At 34.1% G+C, this 14,603-nt stretch overlaps 1 protein-coding gene across 3 annotated transcripts in view; it reads right to left on the bottom strand.

Annotated features, from left to right (window-relative positions):
- The window catches only part of PLXDC2 (plexin domain containing 2), a 266,176-nt gene that overhangs the window by 108,149 nt on the left and 143,424 nt on the right, over positions 1-14,603 (bottom strand). For all 3 annotated transcript variants that reach the window (XM_014056257.2, XM_087712674.1, XM_087712673.1), the window contains exon 3: positions 1,437-1,583. In XM_014056257.2, coding sequence (XP_013911732.1) covers positions 1,437-1,583 — 147 coding nt within the window. The remainder of the gene's footprint in view (positions 1-1,436; positions 1,584-14,603) is intronic.

Raw genomic sequence — 14,603 nt, 5'->3', positions numbered from 1 at the left:
AGACAAAATTGCCTGGTTTTTGAATGCTGTATAATCACTTTCACCATGCAATTTCAATGTGTGTGTGTGTGTATGTTTGTGTGTGTGTATATGTTTATATATATTTTATATAAACAAAGAAAATAGCAACTAAAGAAACATACAATTTCTTTGTCTTTTCCAATTGATATTCCAAAGTAAGCCTATTTTAGCCAAAAAGTCATGCCAGTAAGATTCTTTCGATGCAACCGTTGACTTTCTCTTACCATATAATCCATCATATCCAGACATCTTACAGAAACTTTGTGCTATGTCAGATTTATTCTTTTAACTGGGATCTCTGATTCCACATTCCCAATCCATTTATAACTCTTTTTTATTGTCTTAGAAAAGTAATTTTTATAAATTATATTTTCTAAATCTGGAGAATGCATTAATTATCTCTCTTTCCAGATTCTAGAATCTTTTCTATTGCTTCTGTCAGCATGGCATGTGGTTGTTGAGTTTACCAATCATGGAAACTGTTTTAACCTAACAAAGGGCAGAAATCTAAGTGGATTATTTATTTCTCTTTAGTCATCTTCCTTTCTTTCAACTTCTTATATTTTCTGAATATTTACTATTAGTGAAACCCTTCAAAAATGATCTGACTTCTCAAAAACATTCAAGTGCTTCTCTAGTGAGAGAGCTTGAATCAATTCAGTCAGATCAACTGAATTGCCATTTCTACTGGTGAATTTAGATTCCTTTAGGACTAATCTTGGTTTTTCTGGTGGCTTTCAGTACATGGAAAAATGATAGGAATTCTAGTTGGCAGTAATGGGGCACTGAATTATATATATAAATCAGAAGTTTAGTTAATATCCTCACACAAGAATTTTGTGTGGGATCAGAATTAGCTAAGACATATTTTTGATACGGAAATAAAATTACATCTGTCACCTCTTTCTCATTTGACAAGTATCAACAACTCAAAACAATAATATTTTGACAAGGATTTAATAGCGCTCAGAAATTCAGCTCATACAAATGTAAAGGATAAACATAGGGCTGTTTCTTTCTAGTTCTAAATATGGCAGTTAAGCTAGTCAATTTAGACTATAATTCATCTGTCAAACAAACGCAAGGGCACAGCAACCGTTGACTTGAATGTCACTGAAACTATTTCTTGCTTTTAAAACATTTTGTAATCTTTCTGCAGTTTTTTAAAAAGAAATTCAAAGGCTCATCTGATTAAAAAAAACTTCATGAAATGTTTTCCTACAGGTATATAAAATGAGACCATTTCTTCTTTACAAAAAAAGACAAAAATCAGATAAAGATTTTCAGATTTGATTTCTAGATTAATATTTCTGATTACATGCTATGCTATGACATGACATGAATGACATGTAACTTAAAAGTAATTCAAGTATTAGAGAAAAGAATTAAATTGGAACATATATCAAATGTCTTACTGCAGCTTGTCGGTGGGTATTGGAGAGTATTCCATGAATCTTCACCTTATCTTTTTCCATTTTATCAATGTTTACCCACAAATCTCGGCTGGAAGAATCAAATGGCCCATATATCCTTGAAATGTAATAATTGTGATCCATGTCTTCCTGGGAGAGAAAAAGGCAAACATATTGATCTTATTTTTGAGGTTTTTTTGAAATATTTAGAAACAGATACAAAGCTGTTATTTTTTTCATGACATAGACAAGCAGAGAATCAAATGCTAGAAAAGAATAACAAATACCTTACTTATGATTTTATAAATGTAGTTTTTATACTTTAAAAGTTTGAACTAAACTGCAACTACTTATACAGAAAAATGTGGTTTTGGATTAAAAAATACAGTAATTGGTAAATCTTAACTGAAATCTGTTTTAATGTAGACAATTTACCTTTCATAAATGCTGTGTTTTAAATAATATTTAGACTGTGCATTGCAAACATGTTGGGCCATTTCTTGTTATTGTTCAAATATTTGTAGCAAAGTGGGATTGCCATTCCCAGTTTTATCTGCCTGTCCAATAATACTTGGGAAACCAGAATCTCTATTGCTCTCAGGGAGAATGTCACCCAAAAAGACCATGGACTTGTTGGTGACTCTTCTCAATTCTCCCTGCATTCCCTCAGCAATTTAAATGATTGCTACTTAATGGTTTCTAGAAAAGCCATGGGGATTTGATCATTCCAGCTGGCCAGCTTTAGAGATATTGCAATTTCCCCCCTCTGACATTTTACTTGTTTAATGTAATTGATATTCCCAAATAAATTAGGGATAATTCCAAAGTAATTTTCATGGACAAGATCATTATTTTACAGTATTTTAAGAATTACAACCAAATAGTATGTGTCTCACGCATATTTGGGACACATATTTGGACATTCATATGTCAAGTTAAAAAGTTTATGCATATGTGTGTGTATTTGAATACACACACATTCGCACACACATTGATTCTTTTTTAAAGAATCAAAATAAATCTTCAGGAAGTCATAGTTTTTACAGGTAGTTCTCAGTTTACTACAGCAACTGGGACTGGAATTGCTGTCCCTAAATGATACAATTATAAACTGATTGTGTTGCTTAGCCAATAGCAGTTCCAGAAGTCCTAGCAGTTACTGTTAAGCAAGGGCCATGCTTAATGCTGAGGACCTCACGTGACTATGACTTCTGACTTCCTGCCAGTTTCCCCACTGACTTTTGGTACAGAATGTTGGAAATCTCGCCACTGTGATCATTGGAACTCTTGAGGACCAACTGTAAATACCAGTTGTTCAGTTCACCAAATGAATGGGAGTAACCCACAGATTACCTGTAATTTTATCTGAGCCAAGAAATGGCTGTTAAATCCTAAGCATATCAAATTTTAATTTCTAGTAATAAATTTAAAAAAATATGTCTTTTTCTGTTTAAAACCAAATATTTTTATGGTTCAACACAAATACTACTGCTGGAGAAAAATGTATGTGAAAACATAAACTATATATATATCTCTAAAGGCTCATAAGATGTAACAATTTAATTTTAGCAAAAGAAATACCAATTTATATTTTAAAATCTATTGTAGAATGTAATTTCCATTATGGTGACTAGGAAAAGTATGTAATGCAGACTTTTGTAATGTTATCAATTGCTCAAATTTCTTTATCTTGTTTGAAATTTCACCAAAAGTTCAAACAAACAAAAGTAACCAGCCACCATATTACAGAAAAGAAACTTCTTCAATTTGATGTCTGACTGTAAAAATTACTAAGCTCTATCCATATTACTTTCCATTCCCAAATGTAGTTTGGTAATGAGATTTTTGAAAATTTTATAGGAATCAATTCCAGTACAAAATCCAGATAATACACATTTTGACACAATGTGACCTTAAAGAAACTCTGACATCTACTTTTTGAGAAGCAGTTGTTTCACCCTTTAAATATATCATTCTGAAGAGTTTTGTGGAAGACAGCGAACTGAATAGGTTTCTCATAATGATCATGGGATTTATCTCAAAGTTTCTTTTCTTGCAATCTTTCTAGGAATAATGCCATCACCTTACTGCACTATCTGGTCATAATGCAAAGAAGCAGGAACTCTGTGCTATGTACAATGCAGGCAATATGGTTTAATTGTAAGAGAGATAATAAAAATACAAATATTTTAAGTTCTCTTGGCAACTCGCCAGGTTAATCATAATTTGCCTGTCTGTCTGTCTATCATCTGTCTGTCTATCTACCATATTTTCCGGAATATAAGACACATTTCTCCCCCTAAAAGAGGGGGGAAATTTGGGCATGACTTATGCACCGAATGTAGCCAAAAATGTGAGGCATGGAAGAGGCGATAGTCTGTGGCAATCCCCACAGCCTGGAACAGCTGATTGGGGGTATTCCAGGAGACTGGTCCATCCACCAATCAGCTGCTCATACTGAATCAGGCTGCAATAATGTGCTGAAGCTAACCTAGCTGTGAGCTATTTGCTGCAAAGACATGTCAGAGTTTGCAGTAGCAATCACATTCAGAAAGCATAAACAAATAACTGATTTAGCAGGATTCAAAAACTTCTGTTTATATATAACATAACACATTAAGTAAATGTACAATACCAAAAGCAGATTTTCCAACATGGTAGTTCAGCAGAGGAGAGAAGTTTCACTTTCAGTTTCAGATATCAGAGCAGCAAGAAGCTTTAGTACAGAACAAGCCACACCCTGGCTCCTTGCTGTCTTCTTCCTTGTTGCTCACAGCAAATACTGCTTGTTTCCAAACAGTCCTCAACTCTCTGAAACACTGACAGGATGCTAGCCAGATGAATACTATGGATGCTGGTAGGCAGAGGCAGAATATTTTTTTAAATTTTTCTCCCCAAAAACTAAGGTGTGTCTTATACTTCAGTGCGCATTATAGTCTGAAAAATATGGTATCTATCTATCTATCTATCTATCTATCTATCTATCTATCTATCTATCTATCTATCTATCTATCTATCTATCTTATCTATCCATCCATCCATCCATCCATCCATCCATCCATCCATCTATCTATCTATCTAATCATCTCTTTTCTCTTTGCAAAAATAAGAGCAGAATTTGGCATAAGAAATACTTTTTTTTTCTTTATGGTTGCTCCAGTTTTGACTTTTATACTTTCAGATGATTATCACTAATGTTGGAAGTTGAACTCAACCATTCCAGTATTAGGATGTATAGCAAGCTGAATCTGCCAGTGATATAGTTATAATATGAATTTATTCTACATTATTTTTTGAGATATGACTTTTTCGCTCCTGCCCTTAAGATGAAGATGAATTATCTATCTAAAAGAGATAATTCCAAAAGAAGCCTATACAATGGATGTAATTTCATTTCATGTGAATAGTATGTATTAAAAATAGATAAAATTATTAACAATACAGTGAATGTTTCTTTAATTTTTGTTTGAGAGAGAGGCAGAATTTTATTTATAGTTTTCTCCAAATCTAGGCATATGATAGTAACCTAAACAATGTTTAATAAAATGTTTGGTTTCGTTATTAAAATTCTGAGAATTCTTAAAAGGTAACTTGCATTTTGGTGCTAGAAATAAAATATCAAATCAATCACGTTGAAGGAAAAGGGATACAGTAAAGGTAGTCCTCAAGTTACAAAAGTTTGTTTAGTGACTGTTCAAAGTTACAACAGCCTGAAAAAGTGACTTGTGATAGTTTTTAACACCTATGACTATTGCAGCATCTCCAGGCTGCATTTGAAGCAAGATGTGAAGGATTGTAAAAAGATTATGATGATGAATCACACTGAGCTCTGTTGTATTTGGCAACTGTTGATTTCAGGATGTAAAACTGATTTGTTTTGTCTTATTTTCAAAAGTATTCAACAACATTTTAGGTTTTTTACTACTAGGGCCATCATTGACTTCTAATAATAATGAAAGATTAAGTTATATATTTCCAAGTTTCCTGTTGTTTCACAGGCAATGCAAGATATTCCGGTGTATGTAATTATTTAATCTTTAAAGCTGGGAACTACTCATCCAAGTGTGATATTAATAATTCAGAACCATTTCCTGAAGAATGCCTTCAGCTACGTTAGCCTCCTGAGTACCAGAGGTTGGTTTCAAATCCTGACGCTACTGGTTTAGTCGTGTTCATGTTTATGTGCAACGCTTCTGCACATTCAAAGAAGTTTCTGCACATGTGGGTGGAGCCTCCTGCCACTGCCACTACCAGTTGATCTGGGTCAAACCGGGAGCAACTCACTGTGCTGCGCACCTATGTTCTTAAGGAAAGTACTTCTATCTGTGTCATAACCTATAGATTATCATTTGGCAGTGACAAAAAGGTAGCCTTCTTGCAGTGGACTTTCTCTTTTGTAGAATAATATGTCTTTTACATAGGTAATCCCATCTTTAGCTGTCCTTTAAAATGTATATGTTAGTCTTCCTGAACCAGTAACTCTCTCTAACACCTGTCTTTTCAGGGCCTTTATTCTGTATCTTTCTGGATTATTAGAGACAATTTTTAAAAATAAAATCTAGCTGAGGAAATCAGAAAATTAACAAACTAAACTAAACCTGCCATCTAACTTAAAAGCCTGAAATCTGCAGGGAATAATTGCTCAGTTTTAAAATGAGTTTCAGTTCACTAAACATGGAGCCAGTAAATAAGCTATTGGTCTAAAGATAAAACCACTGAAACAACAACTAAAAAACAACTCGATAGCAGTAACCGCGAGAGGGATCTAGGAGTCTAGTGGACAACCTCTTAATTATGAGCCAGCAGTTTGCTGCAGCTGCCCAAAAAGCCAATCCAGTCCTAGGTTGCTTAACAGAGGGGTAGAATCAAGATCACACGAAGTGTTAGTATCACTTTATAATGTCTTGGTAAGGCCACACTTGAAATCCAGTTTATAAACGATAAAAACGATATTGAAAATCTAGAAAGAGGTCAGAGAAGAGCAACACAAATGATTAGGGAACTGGAGGCTAAAGCACATGAAGAACAGTTGCAAGAATTCATCATGTCTAGTTTAGGGGAAAGAAGGATTAGAGGTGACATGATAGCAGTGTTCCCATATTTGAGGGGCAGCCATAAAGAAGGGAGTCAATTATTCATCAAATCACTTGAAGTGCGGACAAAAAACAATGGATAGAAACTAATCAAGAAGGGAAGCAACCTAGAACTAAGGAGAAATTTCCTGACAGTGAAATTATTAACTAGTGGAACAGCTTGCCTCCCAAACTTGTGGGTGTTCCATCACTCAGGATTTTTAAAAAAGACATCGGACAGCATCTTGAATTGTATAGGATCTCCAGCTTGGTTGGAGAGTTTGACTAGAAGACCTCTGAAGTCACTTCCAGCTCTATTATTCTGTTATTCAGTTGTTCTTGCTATGGTCCTGTGTATCGATCCCATCAAGTCCGAAAAAAAATCTGGAATGATGTAGAATCTCCATGGGCAGGAATTGGACTAGAAGACTTTCAAGGTCTCTTCCAATCTTATTATTGTAAAAATTAATCACTACATGGTTAAGGAGGAATCAAAGGCTGATGTAACTTCCATAAGAAAATTGTTGAACAATATCCTTAAACAGGAATATTCCTGGTTTTGACTCTTTACATAATCTGTACTACACATTTATCACCCAAATGATAGATGAATACAATATATAATAATGTAAAATAAAAGGGTTAAATGTTTCTTGTTCTTAGACTTTCCCCCATTGCCCAATGGTGTTTTAGTATAAGAATGGAGAACTTATATCTGTCCATGTGTGGGCCATCATAGACAGACACACTTGATGTTTGTTGGTGGTAGGAGTTGAATTTCCACATCTGCAGAGTAATAACTTCCTTACCCAAGTGGTTTACAACAACAGAATGCATTTAAAAATTCTTAAGAATTAAAACATTTCCAATTAAAAATACCTTAAAAATATAACCCAAGTTAAAATCCAACCAAAACAAAAAAGTCACTAGTATCTAAATGTCTATTGGAATAGAATTGTTTTTACAGCTGTACATAAAGTTTAAAGCCAGAGGACAATGATATACTTTCCATTCTGGAATTTTACTTCTAGGGAATTATGAATAATCTGCAAAATTACTGAACTGATGTATTTCAAGTTATGTGCAACTAGGAGGCTAACAGTTTAAATTTTTAACTTTTAAGTAAGATTTGTGGTCATATTTTATTCATGTATAGTATTAATAAAAAAACAAATGTCCTACTTTATCTATGCTCCTAGTTTTAGTTTTTATCATGACTCATATTATGTTACCTTTTGATTTTAATCTGTCTGTTGTTTTTTCAGAACATGAAAATTCTGTTTGGCTTCATAAAATTATCCTTTTTTGCAATAAGCCTAGGGGAATAAAAAGATTGTTTCTGTCCTCTCCCTACTGCCTTGTTTTGGGACTTGGAGGTCAATCATTAGACTGCAGTGACAACACTTCAATGAAGACTTTGTTTGGTGTAATCCTATCTACTCACACTGACCAACTATTATCTCCACCCATTTCAATCCAGTATGTTTTGCAATATTCCTTCCTCTCCAAAAGGATCTTGGGTTTTCCCTCCCTTATGTCTAAACTGTACTGCAACTTTCAAGTACTGATAATTGTAGTGCAAATATAAAATCCAGTGAGTTATTGTGATCTAAACATAGTTTGGGAAATATAGATCTGATAGATTTATTATAAGTGAAACTCTATTGTAAAACATCTCTCTGACATAGAATACTTAGAGCAGCTATGTACATTATTAAGATTTCCAAAACAGAAAATCTTAATGCTGTTGGAAAATGACACTGTATAAGGTATTAGCCAATTAGAACCCTGGGAAGTGTTCTCTTTGAAGACAGCTAAACTATAAGCACAAAGAGACACAAACAGCTAAACACAAAGAGACAAACAGCTAAAGGGCAGGGGCAGAAGATTTAGCATCTGCACTTATGTTGTAGTAAAAGCTATAAGCAACTCTGATAGCTTATGATGTCCAAAACTTCTTATCTGACATGCACAGATGAATGCACAGAGACAATATGAAAATTTAATATTGGAAAATGTAGACTTCTATTTTTTTTTAATAAAAAAAAACTTTTTTCACTTGGATTAAATTTCTTATCATTTTGAATCTAATAACCAACTCAAAATAACAGAAGCATGGAGATTTCTGAATATTTATATGCATGCAACTGAGTTATGGTGATAAGCACTGTCCATACTGCTACTTATTCCATATCAATGTTAGACTTTATAGAAAGCAGAAGAGCAGATCCAGTGGCAGTTTTTACATAACGTATTTATATGTTTTTTTATCCTGCCTTTATTATCTTAATAAATAACTTAATATGGTGAATATAATAGCCCTTTTCTTCTATTTTTTCCCATAACAACACTCCTGTTAGGTGTGCTGAAGAAATGTTTACTAGCTCAAATTTATCCAGCTGGCTTTTATGCCTAAAATGCTACTTCAACTCACAATCTCCTGGTTTCTAGCTAGATGCCTTAACCATTAGATCAGACTAGTTCTCAACTGAATTATTTACAAATCAAGCTTTCCAATTGCACAAAATCTAGCTTTGGCTAGTTTCAACCTAGGTTGGGGTATATTCAATGGCATAATGATTATAGCCAATTCAATGGACTAGATTTTCCATGCTTTAAATGCTCTTACTTTACATACAAGGAAACAATATACAATATTTTTAACTGATGCTACTAAGTAAAATTATGCAGTACACTGAAGATGAAAATTGGGCAAGCCATGGTGAATGAAGTCACCTTACTATCTCCCAAGAATGAAATGAGCTATACTGTATTTTTCAGAGTATAAGACGCACCGGAGTATAAAAAGCATCAAGTTTTGAAGAGGCAAATTTTTTTAAAAAAAGTTTTTGCGTTCTGCAAACTTCCCCAAAACAACCCATTTTTCATGAAAATGAGCCCATTTTTTTTAAAAAAGAGCATGAATAGCTCTTTTGAGGCTTGTAGAGTGTTCCTGGGGAGGTGGGGGGGGGGACAAGGAAAAAATGGGCCTGGTTTTGGTCAAAAAAAGTGCATTAGGAATCTTATAGAGTGCTCCTTGGAGCTAGGGAGTGGCAAAATTGAGCAAAAAACGGCCCATTTTTTGCTCATTCTGCCCTCCCCAGCCCCCAGAAACTCTCTGAAAGCCTCCTACAAGCTATGCATGGCCATTTTTAAGGGGCAGGGTTTCAGGAGGCAAAAAATGCTGTATTCTGTGTATAAGACATACCCAGATTTTCAGCCTCTTTTTTGAGGGAAAAAGATGCGTCTTATACCCCCCAAAATATGGTAATTCAAATGTGTCTGGAAAATGTTGAAGAAATCCATTTCAGATCCATCCAAGTATATAACGTTTAGCATAGCATTCAAATGTTATGATACTTTTTTCATTATTGGTGAGACTCAAAGCATAATTAAATTGCAGCTAATACAATGTTTTAATTTGTATCATGTATCATGTAATTAAATCCCAACCACCTTCATGAATAATGCCCAACATTCAGGTTCAAAATGTTACAATTCTTTCATGATCATACAGATCCACCATAGAGGCTTTTGGATGCCCTGCCACTGTGTCCGCCATAGAGGCTTTTGGATGTCCTGCTGCTGTGTCCGCCATAGAGGCAGGATGTGTCCCGCCTCTATGGTGGGCAGACACAGCGACAGGGCTTTTGGACGTCCAAAAGCCTCAGCGCTGTGTCCGCCATAGAGGCTTTTGGATACCCCGGCACTGTGTCCACCATAGAGGAAAAAGTTCCTTAGACCAAAGAAAGATTTAAAAGCAGAGAGGATCTATGGAAAGCTTCAAAGAATCAATGCTGGATGGAAACAAAGCCGCTCTGCCGCCCCGGTGCTAAAGGCAAAAGCCGCCCTGCCGCTATGTCCAAAAGCCCTGCCACTATGTCCAACATAAAAAAAGTGCCAGCCCGTGCGCCAGCAGAAGCGTGTAAAACACACACACACACACACACATTACTTACAGTAATATATTTACTTACAAATTACATTAATTTTGAATTCCTACTCCTCCCTCTGTCCCACATACCTTTTCCAGCTGTTTCACAGAGAATTTCAACTCTACTCTTGTCTGCCATGATGAAAATGTCAAAATGTAAAAAGAAAAAGGCAAGAGCTGCTAAGGTCAGGCTGGATTGGCTGCTGCCAGAGTCCCCAATGGATGACTCTGCTTAACTGTTAAAAAAGCCTCTAAAAAAGTGCCCTCTACAGGAGGAGGCAAGAGAACCACGTGCCTCATCTACATAAGGAATTTTTCGCCTTTTAACCCTTACTTAACTCTGCTCGAGTGATCATAAAGATAGACTAAATGAGGCACCTCGTTCTCCTGCCGCTCCCTGTAGAGGGCACTTTTTTAGAGGTTTTTTAAACAGTTAAGCACTAAGCAGAGTCATCCACTGTGACTCTGGCAGCAACTACCTCAGCCTTTTTCCTTTTAATTTTTTTTTCTTTTCATGATGAAAGTGGTGAGGCCCTGCCTCCCCTGCCTGCACCTCACTGATATATACAGTCTCTTTTTGGGTGATTTATTTCCTTTTCAAGGTAATTCATAAATTGCCTTTTAGATCTGCATGGCTTGAGAGAGGTTTTTTTTGCATAGAAATCCTCAGTTAGTGATATTTCCTTCACAGCTACTAATAGAAAAATCACAAAACTTGGAAATGTTAATAAGAAAAATCTTGTTCATGTAAAAAGCAGCACTTTTTTACTGAAAATATTTACTATTGACTACAACCCACATGTACAAACTGCAGATAAATTCTTTAAAATTTGATTTGAAAAATTACAGAATCTGGTATTAATATTCCTTTTTCTACTGAATTAGATCAGCTGTCATTAGATTGACTAGTACTTTAGGAAAAAGTTGCAATTCTGAGCTCCAATGTGCAAATTAGATTCATCTCCTCTTTGTTTAGATTTTCCATCATACACATTTCCCACATCTGAAATAGGAAAGGGGGAAAAAAAGGAAAGAGATAAAACTTCAGTGCTTTTTTGGGAACATTCTCATTCACCATTTAGTTATTAACATGTATTCAATTTCTTGAGCTGAATTATATATTCAGCTGCTGCACTGGAATTTTGCTACTCTTTCTATTTTAAACAAATTTCTACCCAGAGAGCACAACAGTGAAAAATAAGCACAACCGTGTGAAACTATTTAACCCCTTTTTAGGAAAATATAACACTTCGCTATAGCATATAGGTACTAGGGAAACAAAAGAACTGAAAATAATATTCACTGGCAATCAGATTGGAAATGCTCCAGAAATACCTTATATGGCGCATAGACTTATAGTGTCAAAAGATTTTCAATTTGGCTAGAGCTTGACTTTGTCAGCTGAATTTATTTTGTATGCATGAAACAGATAGGAAAAAACCATAAGCATCTGACCCCTATAAACAGCAGATCTCAATGTCTGTCCTGCCCCCACACAATCATGGGAATCTTTGTGGTGCACAAATTAAATTAAATACAAGTATTCAAATCAATGATCTATGGCACAACATAAAATATATAGTAATTCTAATTCTATAAAATCAGAAAATTCAAATGGTAATTAAACAAGGTACCCTATCACTCACAATAGGCTCTCCAGAATAACTTTCAGTTTTTGCTGGATATAACATATCTACATACTACTGTTAGAATGCCAGGTTTTGAGGTGTAAAAAAAAACAGACCACGATCAATCATTTTAGAATTGTTTCCATGTTATTGTACATTTTGTTGTTGTTCTTTTGTCTAAAAGATTTCAGTTTGTTTTTCAATTGACTAGTACAGCTTATATTAATTAGTACAGCTTATATTATATTAAACATTAAAAAATATAGTAATTTTTTGTACATCTCAAAAATTTGCATTGCAACAAGGATTTTTTTTACAACAATCCTATTTCTTCTTCCTTCCTTCCTTCCCTCCTTTCTTCCCTCCTTCTCTCCTTCCTTCCCTCCTTCCTTCCCTCCCTCCTTCCCCCTTCCCTCCCTCCTTTCTTCTCTCCTTCTTGCCTTCCTTCCCTCCTTTCTTCTCTCCTTTTTTTTTTTTTTAACATTCAATGTATATTCAATCTAATAGCTATTTTGGTCCTGGTTGTAACAGTACATACATTATTTGTGTGTGTGTGTGTGTGTGTGTGTGTGTGTGTGTGTGTGTGTGTGTGTGTGTGTATATATATATATATATATATATATATATATATATATATATATATATATATACACACACACACACACACACACATACATACATATATAAAATTATACACACACATACACAAAACACACAGTATTATTATTTAAAAAATTTAAAGATGGAATCAAATGCAAATTAATATAAAGTAAGAAAAAAAACAAAGAAAGCTAAAAGTAAAGAAATGAAAAAGAATGTAAAAAAATAGAAAAGAAAAAATATGCAAGAAAGTAGCTTCTGATCTGTACAGCAATTCAGAGTGCAAATTTAAATTGACCTCTTTATGGTTAAAACATAACTCTTCTTTATATAATCTACCCTGTTCAATGATCAAAACTAAAAAAAGCTTATTTTTCGGTTTTGTGCAAAAAGTCTAAAAGGGATTTCTAGTCAGCAATAAGCATATTTTCTTTTCTTTGATCAAAGAAATCAATTGAGCCATCTCAGCAAGTTCCGTGTCTGTTTGATATTCTCTTTTTACATTTTTTTGTTGAAATCTTTGCATTCCATTTATTAATCTTGAAATCTTGAAAATCCCTAATGTATCAAATTCTTTCAATTTGTCAATTAATATTTTAATTTTCTTTGAAGGATCTTCCAGAACCAACACCAAGTCATTAGCAAAACCACTTAAGTTTTCTTGTTTAATCTTTACTCCCACAATCCTCTTATCTCGTCTTATATCTGTTTTCTGTATTGCAAGAACCAAAATAAGAGAGATAGTGAACATATCTCTGTGTATCTCATGTGGTTTTATTTCCTCTCTATTTGTGCTTTCTGTGAAGTATATATAAAATATTACCTGTTTTATAAAGTTCTCTACAATGTCAAGTCTTTTCTCAAACCTTTGAATATAAAACCTAATTCAAATTGTCAAATTCCTTTTTTGTATCTAAAAATGCAGCTTATTTTTATTATGTTGCTCCATATTATTCCAAAACAACTAACTCTTTTCTAATATTTAACTGTCTTTTACTAAATATACATCCTGATCTTTATGAATAAATTGTTACCAAATTATTTGCAAAATTATTTGCAGTTTCTCATCAAGAATCGTTGTGAACTACCTGTTGTTATTATTTGATATCTGCCTATAGTTTCTTATTAAATGTAATATTGTCCTTGTGTTATCACTATTTTGGTCTCTTTCTAACTCTTTGGCATTTTTCTCCCCTGTAGAATAGAGTTTATTGCACTTTGTAAAGGTTGGAAAAGTTCATCCTCAAAATATTTATAACAAGAATCTGATAATCCATTTGATCCAGGCATTTTTCTAGTTTAATCTTTTTTAATAGCTCAAGAAACTTCCCTTATTGTTATATGTTTATTTCATTTGTAATATATGTTCTGTTCCATTTGTAATCCTCACTAAATTTTGTTTAGATATTCATCTATTTTCTCTAGAGAGATGTTATTTTCTTTATATAAATTGGAATAATATTAATGGTATGCTTTTTTATGGCTGTATTATTCTTTAAGACATATCTCCTCTTGTAATTTCAAATTCATTTTCTTTTCTTTCTCTTTTCATAATTTAGATGCAAGTTACTTTCCTGGCTTATTTCCCAACTCGGGTTGTTTTTGCTTTACATAATTGCTTTTTATCTTACCATATTTTTAGGAGTATAAGACGCACCAAGATTTTGAAGAGGCAAATTTTAAAAAAAGTTTTTGCACTCTGCAGACCTCCCAAAAGCAACCTGTTTTTTGTGAAAACGGGCCCAGATTGTGTAAAAAGAAAAAAGGAATGCATAGCCTTGAGGGGCTTATAGAGTGTTCCTGAGGGCTGGGGGGGGGGGAATTGAGCAACAAGTGGTCCATTTTTTGCTCATTTCTGCCTTCTCCAGGCCCCAGGTGCAGTCTGAAAACCTCCTAAAGGCTATGCACGCCATTTTGGTGAAGGGCGCGGATTTCA

The sequence above is a fragment of the Thamnophis sirtalis genome, unplaced genomic scaffold (assembly GCF_051295495.1).
Source record: "Thamnophis sirtalis isolate CommonGarterSnake01/CBP01778 unplaced genomic scaffold, rThaSir2_p1.2 scaffold_4, whole genome shotgun sequence".
Taxonomy (NCBI): Eukaryota; Metazoa; Chordata; class Lepidosauria; order Squamata; family Natricidae; genus Thamnophis; species Thamnophis sirtalis.
Note: the sequence above shows the minus strand (reverse complement) of the source record. Positions and strands in the feature narration are given on the sequence as shown.